We start from the raw sequence: 15,873 nt of genomic DNA on the forward strand, positions 1-15,873 counted from the left end.
CACAGATTATACAGCTGATCATACACAATCCCACATACACACAGATCATGCAATTGATCATACACAATCCCACATAAACACAGATTATACAGCTGATCATACACAATCCCACATACACACAGATTATGCAATTGATCATACACAATCCCATATACACACAGATTTTGCAATTGATCATACAACACAGATTAATATATTTAACATATAAAATCTGACACACACACACACATTACACAACTGAGCATACACAATTGGCCACACACAGATAATACATCTGAGTATACACAACTCAACATGCACACACACACAGTACAAAGAGATACACAATCCACTCAGCCGATTTAATTTTAGTAAAGCATAAAAATGAACTAAGCAATCAATTACTGATGAATAGCAAAATAATAAGCAAAAATACTACAAACTGATACAAAGCATCATTCTCTACCATTTACTCTTTGTGTACCATATTTCGTTCTGTGTTTTATTTACTAGTATGTTATAGAAGAGACATATGAAACAACTAGATGAGTGTACTGTATAGCATTTAGGACTCCAGAGGTTTAACTTACCCCTGGTCTGGAGTGGAATTGTTTATTTTTAATGACTGCAAATATTTTCATTTTAATTCAAAGCTTTGCACAAATATTGACTTAAACTGAGCAAAATTTAGCACCAAAATAATGGATAATGCAGCAGTCATTATTTTGCTAAATGTTCTCTTTGATCCCTTTAGTGGGAGGGAAATGAGAAACTCTCCATATAGGTAGAGCCAGGAAACAGTCACATAGTAACGGGTAGCAGAGGTAGCGGCCACTGGCACCTGGGAAGCTCAGTACTGACTAAATCCTTCAAAGCATTACCATAATGTGTGCTTCAGCTAGATAAGGCTTCTGTGTTATATTGGTTATGAAAGGTGTAGATAATGAAATGTCTTAAATTATTATTATTATTATTATACAGGATTTATATAGCGCCGACAGTTTACGCAGCGCTTTACAACAACATTAGGGCAGACAGTACAAGTACAAGGTTTGGTTTATGATTTGCATGCCAATAATAGGCCTGGAGACTCTCAGTGGGGGACAAATGCAGCAGATCTTTGGTTGGGACAGGGCCTGGGGAATTTCTGTGGGGACAGGACCTGGAGTTTTCAGGTGATAACAGGATCTGTAGGCCCTTGGTTGTGCATATCCAACAGATCTTTAGTGGGGTCAGAACCTGAAATGTCTAGGTGGCGAGAGGGCTTGGTGACACTCAGTTGGGACAGAGCCTGGCGAGTCTTGGTGGAGAGGGTTCCTGGAGGTCCTTGGTGGAGTTTAATGCAGGAGACCCTCTATTGGAGACAGGGCCTGGAGATCTTTGGTAGGGACAGGGCCTGGAGATCCACCACGTTGACAGGGTTTGGAGACCCTGAGTAGGGATAGGCGAGGGAATGTAACATTTATTTATACATTGTTATTGGGTACTTTTTCAGTATCTTACATGGTGCCAAACAGCAGTTGGACAAATAAAGCAAATTCTTGAGACAGTGCCTAAAGATCCCTCTATGGGAACAGAGCTTAAATATCCTTGGTGGACCAGAGCCTGGAGCCCCTAGGTGGGTCTGAGACATTGAGATCCTTAGTGGGGACAGAGCCTGGACATCCACAGTGGGGACAGGACATTGAAATCCACAGTGGGGACAGGGCCTGGAAATCCTAAGTGGGACCAGAAGAAGGTCTTGAACATTTATCGATATGTGATCAATGTCTAGATTTCCAACATCTTACATGGTGCCGCACAGCAGTGGGACAAATGCAGCACACCCTTAGTTGAGACGGGGCATGAAAACCCTTCATGGGGAAAGGTCCAGAAGACAGGGCCTGGAGATCCACAGTGGGGACAGGACTTGGAGACCCTCTGTGGGGACAGGGCCTGGAGATCCACAGTGGAGACCAGGCCAGTAGACCCTCAGTGGGGACAGGGGAGGGTATTTAACATTTATCTATACAATGGGTAGAATTTCAACACCTTTCATGGTGTCTCACAGCAGTCAAACAAGCCTAAACATACTTTTTTTTTTAGATTTGCCATGTATGCCAGAAGGTTGCCAAAAGGTAATGTTTCTATGTTTATAACTATCCAAACCAAGTAGTTAATATACAACACAGTAGTAAAATTATATTTTAACATGATCAGAGAATCTAAGTAGAATAAGATAAATGTGGATGCATGGCGATTTAGAGAAAATAACCCTTGGGGGGGGGGGGGGGGGGGGGGGCATTCAGCCTATGGCACTAGGAGGGAGACGATTACTGGGTATCTCCCTCCAGAGCTGCCTGTGCCACAGACTGAGTTGCTGAGAATGGGGTTTGGTCTGCATGCCTTGGGTGGAGAACACTTTTGATCTGTGTATTTTTTTACTGAAATCTGCTGAGCTGCTGGAAAATGCATTTCTGAAATAACAAACTGCACCAAGTGAAAATGTTTGATTAGATCGCAGAGTGGAGATAGCCTGGAATGAGAAAGTGATGTTTTCTGTCAGAAGCAGAGCTGTGTACAGGGAGGAGTCCCTCAGTCTGGATGTAGATTAAACTTTGCTAAAAAGCCAGACGTATCATTTTGTTGCTGCACACTTGAGGCAGGTCTGTGTCAAAACTAGTATGTCACATAAGCTCACAGTGTTGTAGAGCAGACTGAAACAATGCAGCAATTGTGTTTCATTTTTAAAATTTAGTCACCATTGCTGATCAATCAGCAGTGGAAACCACTTTTTGTGGCACCCTCTCAGATGCTATAAGCAGGAAGCTTTGTGGAGTTGGGAGTTTGGTAGACTGCTGGTCATTTTTCAATATGTCAGCTCTTAGAGTGATTGTAATATGACAGTTATCTATACATAACATCTAAAAATCACATATGTGATAAGGTACAAACTGCATTTTCAAATGTCACACTGGGCTTAAGTGTATGAAAGTGACCGGTTGTCCCAGCAACCAGATTCCCCTTTACAATGTTTTTTGTTCTACGCAGAAAAAGAGAATGGGGTTGGTTGAGGCAGGCCGATTATCTGTAAATAATAATTAGAAACCAATATATGTGTAATGTAATATATTTTAAAGTGGCAGTGTATACAAAAGGGGTATTTCAGTCATCAGCGGAGTCTGGTCAACTGAGTAACCTGCCGACTTCATTTTTTTCTCTTGGGGAATCCAGCGGGGAAAATCTCCCTGTCATAGAGCCGGTTCTGTTCATGCTCATTTTACCTCTCTTGAAACAGGATTCATTAAAGCACTCCTTTAGCATATCTCTAAGCTAAAAACATCTTGTTATGAAGGAGCGTTGACATCTAGGAGTAAATATCTAGTTATAAATGGCAAAATGTAATGTTTGTGAAGGTTTTTATTTATTAAGGTCATGGTGGAACTTTTGCTAGCTAGCCAGAGTCTATTGGATTTGTTCTGTAATGCTGAAGACGCATCACCATTTATCCACGTAGCATCCAATTGTAATGGGTGCCCAGAGTCTTGTGGCACTATGATGATTGAATTATGGGAAATAAGCTGGTTTCCCAAAATTTTACACCACTCTTTACAATTGGGACATTGAATATCTGACTTGACACATTCCATGGCACAATGGTGATTAAGGTAACAGATGCCCATGTGGCTATGGACACTCTGCTTTGAAAGAAAGCTACTTGGATAGGTATTGAAAAGTCTTCAAAATCTACAGAACTGGTCCAGTCAAATGTGACTATCCTCTACTAGTATTAAGTAATCATTTCTACTGGCTATTAAAAAAAAAAAAAAAAACATAAGAATGCAAACTCAGAGTACCTGGTGCTTTTAGCATCCTCTGAAAGGTTTAATTTTAACATTTTTCCTTAGTAATTAAGAAGTATGAATTTATTGGTTCTTTTTGCCTTCCATATAGGCAGAACAAACAATCTGCAGAGGGAGGAAGAGAGAGGAAGAGGGATAGGAAATGGATAATAAAACACATACAGGAAGAGTTTTATCATTTCTCCTGTAACATTTCTTTCATTTATGCAAATGGTAATGAAAGAAGTGAAGGAATTGCTGCACAAACAATAGTAGAGATGGGTGAAAAGCCCATAATACCAGCAGCAATATAATAATACCTTCCATAGCGAGGAGGGGTCATCTCCTCAACTTTAAAGTGTTCTTATCAATCACGCAAAGCGGAGCTTGCAGACAAATGCAATGTCCACTTATACTGTTGGGCCCCCTCTCAATTTAAAAATTACCTAATATTAGTAGTTAAAAAATGTACCTGTATATATATAAAAAAAAAAAGTTACATTCATAGTTATTTCACCCCCCATCTTCCAACTGTGGCATCTGGGTGGGGCTGTTGTCAAACTTCTGGCAGGATCCTGGGGAATACAGAGCAGTCGAAATATTGAGATGCTCTTACAGTAGTTTGGAGTGTCATTTTGAAAGATTTCACCTGCCTTCTTCCCATGAGGATGGTGTTGTACCACCCAGAGATGTGGAAGATGGGGGTAAGCCAAGTACTTTTTGGAACTACAAACATTAGGTGAGGAGTTGAAGAGGGGTCTGGACATTCTATACAGTGCTTGCCGTGTATTCAAGGTACGCTTAAGCCAGCCATAAACTGTTTGAATCTTGGCTTGTTCAGCAGGGACGGCCAAGTTTTGAACCATGTATGGGCAGGGCTGATTGCACCCAAGTCAATCCATCAATCAAATGGGATACAACCAGCAAGCATGTCAGATTTGTACATGCGAATATTGTCTTGCAATAATCACTGAGTTCTCCTGGCAGGGACAGCTCCCCGTGCCCACCCACCCTCACTGCCCAATAACTCAGCATGAGGGATTCGACAGTTAGTGTTGATGGGGAAACTGAGCGATTTTGCAATCATCTATGGCAGTGGTCATCAACCCTGTCCTCAGGGCCCACTAACAGGCCAGGTTTTATGTATTACCTTGGGGTCACTTTAAAATTGACACTAGAATACTGCAATCACTGAGCAGCAAATGATATCACCTGTGATGTATTTCAGTTATCTTGCAAACCTGGCCTGTTAGTGGGCCCTGAGGACAGGGTTGATGGCCACTGATCTATGGCCTGCCTTAAGAGTTTAAAGTGAATGTAAACCCTATCAATGGACATCTACTATTTGGTCTCTCTCGATCTGTTAAATATACCATTCAAAGCATTTTGTTATATTTGGTTTATAAGTGCAAAAATACCTGTTGATCTTATCAGAAGTGGAGAGTTGTCCCGTGTACTCTGCAGACTTCCTAAGTTACCTCAAAGAAACAATTTAGCCCCACCTAGACCTTATTATGGACTACAGAATAATTAGCCTTTGTGTTGTGGCGATCTGGGTATGGGAGGAGTTCAGTAGTTTCGCAAAAATTTGCGTTATCAGCCCACAATAGGAGTTAAGAGCGGAGTGCATTTCAGGCCGTTGTACAGTTTTCACATGGGTGACATGCATGCAGGGGTGTAGCTTTTTATCATGAGTGCTCCCTGGTTAGTGCTTTCTGTAGCAGGTTGCGGTGTCAACTGTGACAATACATGTAGTTAATCTTAAAGTGATATCAATAGTTAAAATAAAAAAGGAGAGAATACCTGCTCTGTGCAGTGATATTGCATGAAGAGGTCCTTTACCTCCCCATTTGGCAGTCCCCTGCTGGCCCTGTCCGCCTCCTTAGCAACGAAAGCCAGGCTGTGTGCATCCATAGACACACACAGAGCTGGTAAGCCACGCTATGACTTTGCTGCCCTCAGTGCCTCCTATGAAAGCAGAAAGTGAGGGATGCAGTGCTGCAGCTGAGACAGTGCCGGAGTGGTGAAAGAAGTCAGGTAAGTGTTTAGGACAAGTGGGGAAAAGGAGTGGGGTGTTTTTTAACCTTAATGCAGAGATTGTATTAAAGGTGAAAAAACCTTATGACCTTTATGCCCCGTACACACGAGCGGATTTTCCGTCTGAAAAATCTTGGATGGTTTTTCCGACGGAATTCTGCTCAAGCTTCGCTTGCATACACGGTCACACAAAATTTCGCTGAACTTTCGACCGTCAAGAATGCGGTGACATACAACACTACGATGAGCCGAGAAAATGAAGTTCAGTGCTTCCGAGCATGCGTCGAATTGTTTCCTATCATGCGTAGGAATTGGTACAGACGATCGGAATTTCCGATCGAAACTTTTTCCGACCGAAAAATTGAGAACCTGCTCTCAGTCTTTTGCTGGCGGGAATTCGGCCAGCAAAAGTCCGATGGAGCGTACACACGGTCGTATTTTCCGACCAAAAGCTCTCATCGGTCCTTTGCTGGCCAAATTTCCGATCGTGTGTACATGCCTCTTACTAGAGAGGGGGATCTGTGACTACTGGACAATTCTGAGGTCTGACTTCTGCCCTTTTATACTGTAAACAACATATTTATTTTTTGCCTTCACATAAACTTTTAATATGCCATTGTAAGAGTTTTCTGCTATCTAGGTATCTGTCATTCTCTCTATCCTGTGACGGGCAAAGGAGCCTCCCATACTAGGGTCACCTCTTGTACACTGAATATTTTCTAGATGTATTGGTCCCCACTCAACCTAGTTCAGTAAGTGCTAAAAAATACCTGTTCATCCTGTCAGAAATCTTATGAGCTGATATTTTTCTGCCTGTCCTGACTGTTAGCTGTTACCTTGCTCTCAGCTATCACTGAGGACTACAAAACAACCTCCTCCCTATGTTATGGAGTAGTGGAGAGGGGAAGTTGTTCTGTAATCCTGTCCTAGGGTGACAATGCTGCTCCTACATGGATATAGTATCCTAAGATAGGAAGTGTGTGTATTGGCAGGATCGTCAGGTGAAAAAAGAAGGAAAAAAGCCTAAAAAAAAAGAAAAACATACAGCCACTAATAAACTGTAATAAATTCCGTTTTTTCTTATAAGGTCTTCTTAGATTTAGGTCATTTTGCGCAGCATAATAAAGATGCTAAGATCAGTAACTAGCGGCCTTGTGTTTGCAATGTGGCCTCCTACATATCCCAGACATGTTTATTTCCTCCCCCTTGCATGCTGGAAATGAGACGTGTTTCATGCTGTGGGTCAGTGTTCTGTTTTTCTGTTTTGCGGAGATACTTTTAATACTTTTTATGGGTGTAAAGCCCTGAGCTTTCTGTTATTATTACATCTGTGTGGAAAATTGTACATGACAATACAGTGGTTATCCTGGATCGGCCTGGGAGACTTGTTTGTCTTCCCTGTCTGATAATTCACTGACTGATTGCGGGAAGCCCCAATACCTGAAGGTTTTGCTTGTATGCTCTAATGCCATATACAGGAAAATCAGGCAGTTTTTGGAGCTAATATTTTTAGATGCCGACAATGGACAATATGATTGTATGTTGACCAGATCTCTATGTATCACATGTACATGGCCATTGGACAAATGCTTCTGTTGTATGGTTGCATGATTGTCATAGTGACTATGGCCACCTTTGGTTTGGTGCAGGTTTTTTGCTGTGTACAAGCTTCTTTATGGAGCTATCCATCCGAATTGCCCTTGTATGATTTACATATACAGGTTTCTGAAGGCATATGAGTAGGCCAGAGGCTGTTAAGGCGTCGCTTTCCTCCACAACAGGAGAACTCAGAGTATGAATTTGTAAAAGAAAATCGAAGCAGCTTGGTCTACTTTTTGTTCTCTATTAATTGAGATAATTCCTGATAATTTAATGGTTTGCTATACATTAGCATAAATGACAAAAATAAAAGGGATTCTCTTTCAATGAAAGATCATTCTGCTGGCTCTGGGGTTGAGAACTGCAGACTAATTTACTATACATTGATCAAAACCAGCTTAGTTCTGGACCACAAAGGTCCTTTGTTCCATCTTTTTTGGTACATCAACTCAAGGAGGGAACCAGCATATCATACAATAAACCAATTAGATTACCTGTCTATAACCTGTAAATTAACACAAGTGTGCAGGGATGTAAATAGGAGCCTTATAGGGGTACATTATAGGCTGCCTACTTCTGACAATCTGTGATTGGAGGGTGTATATAGGGATGAATTATAAGCCACCTTCCACTGAAGGGGAACTCATCAGATCTTTTCTATGGGGCCCTATTCACCATTAAGCAAAGAGGCGGCTTTTCCTTTTGTAATTATTGAGCACACTTTTGTTTACTAGTATAGGTATAGAATTATTTCCGCGCTTAGTCAGTCACAATTGACTAGCATAGGTGGTTCCTTTGCCCATTACAAGATAGATAGATAGATAGATAGATAGATAGATAGATAGATAGATAGATAGATAGATAGATAGATAGATAGATAGATCGATCTCCAATTCTAAAAAAGTTGGGACACTGTGTAGACTCTGTATAAAAACTGAATGCTATGATTTGCAAATCTCATAAACCCATATTTTATTCACAATAGAAAATAAAAACATATCAAAAGTTTAAATTCAAGATTAATCACTGCGCTAACACGAGTAAAGCAGCTAGCATAAATTGTATGGTGACAATAAAGGCATGAAAGATGAGTGTATGCAGCGCTAAAAACATAAAATTAAGAGTCCATCGTGTTTAAGACAAAGACCTTGTTCAGGGAAAAAATTGAAACCACCCACAGTGTAGACAGAGACACAATTAGGTGAGCATGAGATTATCCTACACTGAACATCAACACACCGGGCCTCTTACCAAAGAAAATGGACCACTGAATTACAGGTGGTCAAACAAGCATGATATGTCCACAGCGTCATGAAACCACTTCAATTGGATCATAGATGGCTGGGTCTTGTAGTCTCACCAAATGAAAATTCATAGGTACATGCACTTATGGCTACTGCTGAGGTGGCCTCCTTATACACCATTATTTCCCATCGCCATGGTAGAGAAGCTGTGAAGTGCTTTTTGGAGAGAGATTCGGGCATTCGTGTGTTGCAGCAATGGTTCCTTCTCCATCTCCTCGACTTTGCTATGAGCCACAACTATTTTTGGTTCAATGGTCCCTACTATCTGCAAGGTCAGGGAGTGGCGATGGGTGCCAAGTTTGCACCTAGTATAGCTAATCTTTTTTTGGCCAAGTGGGAGGACGTCATCTATGGTCAACAGAGGACTGACCTGATCTTCTGGGGACGATACATTGATGACGTCCTCCTCCTATGGGAAGGAGACCGTGCCTCTTTGGATCTCTTCATTGGTGAGCTTAACACCAATGATCGAGGCATTGTTCTACAACACGAGGCCAGTACTTCCATTATACACTTTTTAGACCTGGAAATTAGGGTACAAAACGATAGGCTCATTACTTCTACATACTTCAAGGATACGGATAAAAATGGCTACATAGGGACAGACAGTTGCCATCATGAGTCTTGGCTCAGGTCTGTCCCTATGAGTCAATTCCTCAGTTTGAGGAGGAATTGCGCCTTACAGTAGGACTATTTGGAGGGAGGCGGAGTTCTTGAAAACTCGCTTCCTACAGAAGGGATATGCAGTTAATGATCTTGATCGGATCATAACTAATGTTGCCTCAAGAGAAAGAGATGATTTATTAAAGCCTTAAATAAGAGGCGAAGGGGGAGAATTTTCTTCTCGCTTTTCGTTTTATACTATCTATTCGAATCAACATTTTTTGATCAAAAAGATTTTTAGAAAACACTGGGGTGTTCTAAAAAAATATAGAATACTAGGTCCTTTGCTCCCAGAACTACCCAGGGTCACCTATAGAGGTGCACCCCCTCTGAGACTCCAGATAGCCCCAAATGTAATAAGACCCCCAGTAAGACCAAGTTTTTTTGGAGACTCTTAATTGTATGTTTTTAGTGCTGCATACACTCATCTTTCATATCAAAAGTTTAAAACTGAGAAAAATGTACCATTTTAGGTCAAAATAAAGTCATTTTGAAATTGATGGCAGTAACACAGGCAACAAAAAGCTGGCAAAGTAAGTGGTACTAACAAGGAAGAGCTAGAAGAAAATTTTGCAATTAATTAGGTTTATTGGCAACAGGGCAGTAACATAACTGGGTATGAAAAGAGCATCTTAGAGAGTCACAGTGTCTTAGAAGTAAAGACAGGTAGAGGTTCTGTGAAAAGCTGCATTTAAAAATTGTTGAACAATTTCAGAATAACATTCTTCAACATAAAAATTACAAAGACTTTAAAGTATAAAGTCACATCTACAGTACATAATATCATCAAAGAATTCAACAATCTGGAAAAATCTCTGTGCTCAAGGGACAAGGCCGAAACACAGTATTGGATGCCCATGATCTTTGGGCTCTCAGACGGCACTGCATTAAAAACAGACATGATTCTGTGATGGGCATCTCTGCATGGACTCAGGAATACTTTCAAAAAATCAGTGTCTGTAAACACAGTTCGCCATGCCATCCGAAAATGCAAGGTATGCTAGGTACTCCATTATGCAAAGAAGAAGTCACATCTGAACATGCTCCAGAAATGCAGCCGTCTTCTCTGGGCCAAGGCACATTTGAAATGGTCTGTTGCAAAGTGGAAAACTGTTCTGTGGTCAGAAGAATTGAAATTTGACATTCTTTTTGTTAACCATGGGCGCTGCATCCTCCGTACTAAAGAGGAAATTGACCTTTCAGTTTGTTATTAGTGCTCAGTTCAAAAGCCTGCATCTCTGATAGTATGGGGATGCATTAGTGCGTATGGAATGGGTGACTTGCACATCTGGAAAGGCACCATCAATGCTGAAAGATATTGCTTATCCAGATTTTAGAGCAGCATATGATCCCATCCAGACAATGTCTTTTTCAGGGAAGGCCTTGCATATTTCAGCAGGACAATGCAAAACCGCATACTGCATCCATAACAGCATAGCTTCATAGTTGAGGAGTCTGAGTGCTTAACTGGCCTGCCTGCATTACAGACCTTTCACCAACTGGAAATATTTGACGTATCCTACAATGCAAAATACAACAAGTAGACTCAGGACTGTTAATCAGAATCCTATATCAAGCAAGAATCAGACAACATTCCTCTCCCAAAACTCCAGCAACTGGTCTCCTCAGTTTCCAGATGTTCCCAGAGTGTTGTTAAATGAAGAGGGATGCTACACCGTGGTAAATATGGCCCTGTCCCAACTTTTTTGAGATGTGTTGCTGCCATCAATTTCAAAATTAACTTTTTTTCCCAAAATGTTATATTTTCTCAGTTTAAACATTTGATGTGCTTTCTATTTTCTATTGTGAATAAAATATGGGTTTATGAGATTTACAAATCATTGTATTCTGTTTTTATGTAGATTTTACACTACGTTCCAACTTTTTTGAAATTGGGGTTGTATAAATGTTACAATTCCCTGAACTCTCGAAATGGGGTCAGACGATGAACACCCCGTTTACTTGTAGTACAAATCGTTTCCAAAAGAAATAGTAGACTTTTATTAATGTCTTAGTGCCAGTCATTAAGGGATTAAAGGAGGTGTATTTTGCCTGATCACACATAAATAATACAAACTAGGATGACAATTAGGGCATCATAAAAATTGTCCCCCACTTCTCACTTGACTTACAACAGAGTAGTGTCCATTTATTTGTTATAGCTGAAGGGGTCCCAGCACCTGCCTGACCCACATCTAGTCTTAATAGATCACAGTGGGCTGTTGTGCAGCGGTGCAGTCTGCACAAATGGTTTATCTGTCCCTACTAGAATTTATAGATACTTTAGTAGTCTTGTCAAAAAAACTTTATCTGTGTCTGATGTTCTCCATACAGCAGCAGTAAGAGCAACATCTGAAGTGATAATAATTCTTGTTTCAAATATTTCTCAATAACTTGGCTTGTAACTTTAGTCCAACCCAAGAGGAACACAAGATAAACTTTAAGCTCTCCTCTATGTGTAACCAGAGGTTAGTTTTTCACACTCAGGGTCCAATACACGTTTCCAGGGTCTGGCAGAAAAAGGCTGTATTTACTAGAGTATGATATGTTAAAGACTTTTAAAGCGCAGCAGTTTTGGGATTAAGCCCTTACTTATTTAAAAATATCTTTTTTTCTTGTAATAGCTAATATTCTTCCAACTGCATCCAAAGCCACCTCAGTCGGGTTGCTTTATCAGCACTGGCGAGCCTTCCTGTAGACACATCCAGAACTTCCTGATCTATTTCCTCTTTGAGAACAAAGGGAACACTCGGCCCTATTTTCCGTTGGCCCATCCCACAGTGCTTAGACTATACAAGGGCTGAACAATAGGGAGAGGGTTTCTAAGTGGTGCCAGCGATAGAACAAGGCACAACATGGTTTAATAGCCTAGCAGCATCAAAAGACCATTGGTGATCCTTGTCAGGATCCACATTTGTTCCAAAAACAGATAAATACAAGCGTTCATAACCTAAAAATGAACCCAATGATATGGGATATTTATTTTCTTCTAGTCTCAATTTTGACAGAAAACAATCACAACGTTCATGAGGAACAAACAACTTCAATAGACTTTAGAACTTTAGAATCCCCTCAGAAGAAAATCTGATTTGGGAGTTTTTACTTCCCTGTTGTTCTCCACTGTCAGTGCAGCTGGTGCCATGGTTCCCTTGAAGCAGGAAAAACAAAAATGGATGTACTTTAGGGGTAAACACACAATCTTGTAGCAGTCAAACTTATTTCCTAATGAGCAATACCTATTATTACTCCATAGCCTCATGTAAACCATGCAATGTTGTAAACCTCAGGTCCTATCATAATATAGGAAATAAGATCATTGTGTGTTTTTATTTTAGTATCTTGCAGCTGATTTGAGAACTTTTGAATTATCAGTAGACTAATACAGCAATACACTTGGGGTTTTCACTAGATGTGGTTAACCAACAGGCAGAAGCGGTTGTGCCAAATACACCGGCAGTAATATCCTGGAATATGTACAATATATTGCTGTTGCAGGCTCTGATTTTATTTGCAGCTTCTCTATCACAAAATGTTTGTATAAATAATAACTTTTTTCTAAATTACATTACTATAAAGGGACCCCTCACATAGCAGTGAAGGGCCACACGTTGCTCCTGGTTGAGTACCATGATATAGCTGCTCCTCTGTGTGTAGTCAGGGATTAGGAAGTATTTCAATAGTTTTGGAGGTCTGGCAGAAAAAGCTGTAATTATTTGAGTCATAATGGTCAATAGCATACATCAAATTCCACTATCTTTAGACATCTCTGCCGACCGCTGATCCAACTATTGCACAAGACAGAAGCAACGTGCACTGATCTCTGGTCTGACGTAAGGCTGCTTTTGATTCCAGACAAAGCATATGGTCTCTAATGAAGCCTTTTTTTCTGGCTGCAAACTATAGACTGAGATGTATATGCCAAAATCAAGTGTACAGAGAGCATCATGTGTTTGGCCTTGATCCCGGGAGAAGATAGTTTTAGCTTCAGCTGCAGCTAATAAGCTCTCTCACATGTGTGAATCTTCCTGGGTGAGAGCGGATAAAGATTGAAGAATTCCAATCAACTTGCTTGGTGAAAAAAAATATGATTAAAGCCAAAACATTTTATTTTTTTGGATAGAGTAGGAAAGAGTTGGAACCCCTCTCAGGTGGGGACACAGATAGCAATAAAAAGCAACATTTTCAGTAAAACTTAGGATGATGAGTGGTGAAAATGTAAAGCCCATACACATCTCTATGTGCACTAATGCATTATTTGTCCATCACCTTGAGAAAAGGGATCCTTTGTACCCATCGAAAAGTTGGTGGAATCATGTTTTTTTGTACTGAAATCTTTTTTGTATTTGCCTTAGTAAAGCATTGAGGGTTTTATTTCTGGTGTGCTGGCTATTTCTTTATTGGTATTTCACGGCATCACCACAGGCCGAGCACCCTCCTGTATGGCATAAAACAGTGATGGTCAACTTGCTTTATATAGGAGGGCCTCAAGTAGAGCTCTAGAAATCACCAAAGGGACACATATGATATTTAGTAAATGTAATGGTACAGCAAGCTGCCGGAGAGTGCAGATATGCAAACGAGATGATCAGTGAATACGGACATGCTATATGAGATGGTAAAAAACTGCAGACATTCTACAAGAGATGTTCAGAGACTCTGAACATGCTATAAGACTTGTCAGAGACTGTAGATGTACTTAAGGAGACAGTCAGAGTGGAGACACATTACTTGAGACTGCTAGAGATTAAAACAAACCTTGGTGAAGCTTAAGGGGTTGCAATGGTGACCCTGCTCATGCTCCAGGGGGCCTGTGCGGTCTCCCTGTCACATTAGGTTTTACATCATGACAGGAGCGACAGCAGCATTTACTGGAATCGATCCCCTGTATTTTCCTTCTATCTTCTTCTCATCTCCCCCCTGTCAGCATTCAGCTGCTGCAGGAGGAAATACAGGGGATAATTTCCTGTACATGTTACCCCTCCGCCCCGCCTGTCCAGGTTCCCCTTCTTTCTGCTGCAAGGCCCTGCTGTGTGCGCCCCTGGTTCCCACCCTCCCTGCAGCACTGTGGGCTTCCTCTCCCGCCGGATGCTGTGGGGGATCATTTAAGGATGGAGAGAGGGGAAATACGTAATTTATCGCCCCCCACTTTTTCTGAATGAACACAGTGAATAAATGGTATAAATCATTCACTGTGTCCATTCACAACTGATGGTTTGTGAATAAAACAGGGAGACACTGCAGAGTTCTTCCTGTTCTTTCATTCAGTGCAGCTGAGGCTGCAAAAATCAAAATTGAGGACAGTGTCCTCAGTTTCCTTTCTTTGTCTTAAATACTTCAGGGTTCTGTTTAGACCCCCAATATTTCACCAAAGCCCTCCAACAGGGCTGCTAAATATTTTTTTAAAAAATAATTTAAAAACACAGCAAAAATAAACTACTGACACCAAATGCTTCCCTAGTGACAAGCCTTTTGCTTTACTGACATCATACACTGCTTTACTGATACTGTCCACTGCCCATGGACACTGTACACACACCGTCACTATCGTACTGGCGCTGTCCACTGCCCTACTGCCTGACACTCTCCGCCAAGTTTCTACTATGACATTTGTTTTATTAGGTTTTCCTTAGTATTTAGTTAGGCCTTGCTAGTTCATTTATTTTTTTTATAAAAGGTCTCCGAATCCTAGTGATCTTTGATCTCTTGACTGGTGTACGGATGATGCAGCGTCTGCCACCACCTCCTACTACAACCTCTCTTGTTGGCCCAGCAATACCTTTGAAAGAAACATGCGACACCCTCTGGATTTTAAATGGCTGTAGTGGCCCCTTTATTAACAACCATAACAATTTATGTATAAAATATATTCAGTTTTATAACCCAACTTTTTTACCCAACTTAAACTGACTGACTATGAATCAGGTTAACGAAGGAAGGTTTTTTTCTATTGCATCGGCTGTACCACCACCACCTGTGCATCCTGGCCCCTAGCCGCAGTTCCACCAGCTCAGGGACAAACTTTTTACCATTTTTCTCGCTCGATGCAGCCCCATTATTTCCATGGTAGGGAAGGTACCCATACCGAGATAGGCCCAACCCATTCCACGTCACATATTGTATTCCCTCCAAAATTCCGACCTTCAAGAACCTGAGACCCCTGCTAACCGCTGCGGCAACCCGAAACCTGACATACCCCCCTCTCGAACCCCTTTGTTTTATATATATCCACCCAAAACTGCCCATGCAGCCATACACATTAAACCATCCATACCAGCCTAAAAATAGGGAGGGAGAGAAAGAAAAACTTCCTCTGATGGTTTCTTCTCTCCTGCTGACAACCTACTGAGATAATCTAATACCCACACCCCTCGAGACCAGCCCAGCCTCTAGGCTGCACCCCTACCCCTCCATTGGACCAATAGGAAGCCCCATTTGTAAAGCTAACTATCAATACCTCCCAGTCCAGACTG

The 15,873-nt window shown here is 41.1% G+C and overlaps 1 protein-coding gene across 2 annotated transcripts in view; it reads left to right on the plus strand.

Moving 5' to 3' along the window:
• The window catches only part of FLI1 (Fli-1 proto-oncogene, ETS transcription factor), a 136,781-nt gene that overhangs the window by 1,478 nt on the left and 119,430 nt on the right, over positions 1 to 15,873 (plus strand). Inside the window, exon 2 of one of the 2 annotated variants that reach the window (XM_073603288.1) lies at positions 2,065 to 2,096. The exons of the other annotated variant lie outside the window; for it this stretch is intronic. Within the exon in view, the coding sequence (XP_073459389.1) occupies positions 2,065 to 2,096 (32 nt within the window). The remainder of the gene's footprint in view (positions 1 to 2,064; positions 2,097 to 15,873) is intronic. 2 annotated transcript variants of the gene reach the window in all.

Source organism: Aquarana catesbeiana, linkage group LG10 (genome assembly GCF_042186555.1).
Source record: "Aquarana catesbeiana isolate 2022-GZ linkage group LG10, ASM4218655v1, whole genome shotgun sequence".
NCBI lineage: Eukaryota > Metazoa > Chordata > Amphibia > Anura > Ranidae > Aquarana > Aquarana catesbeiana.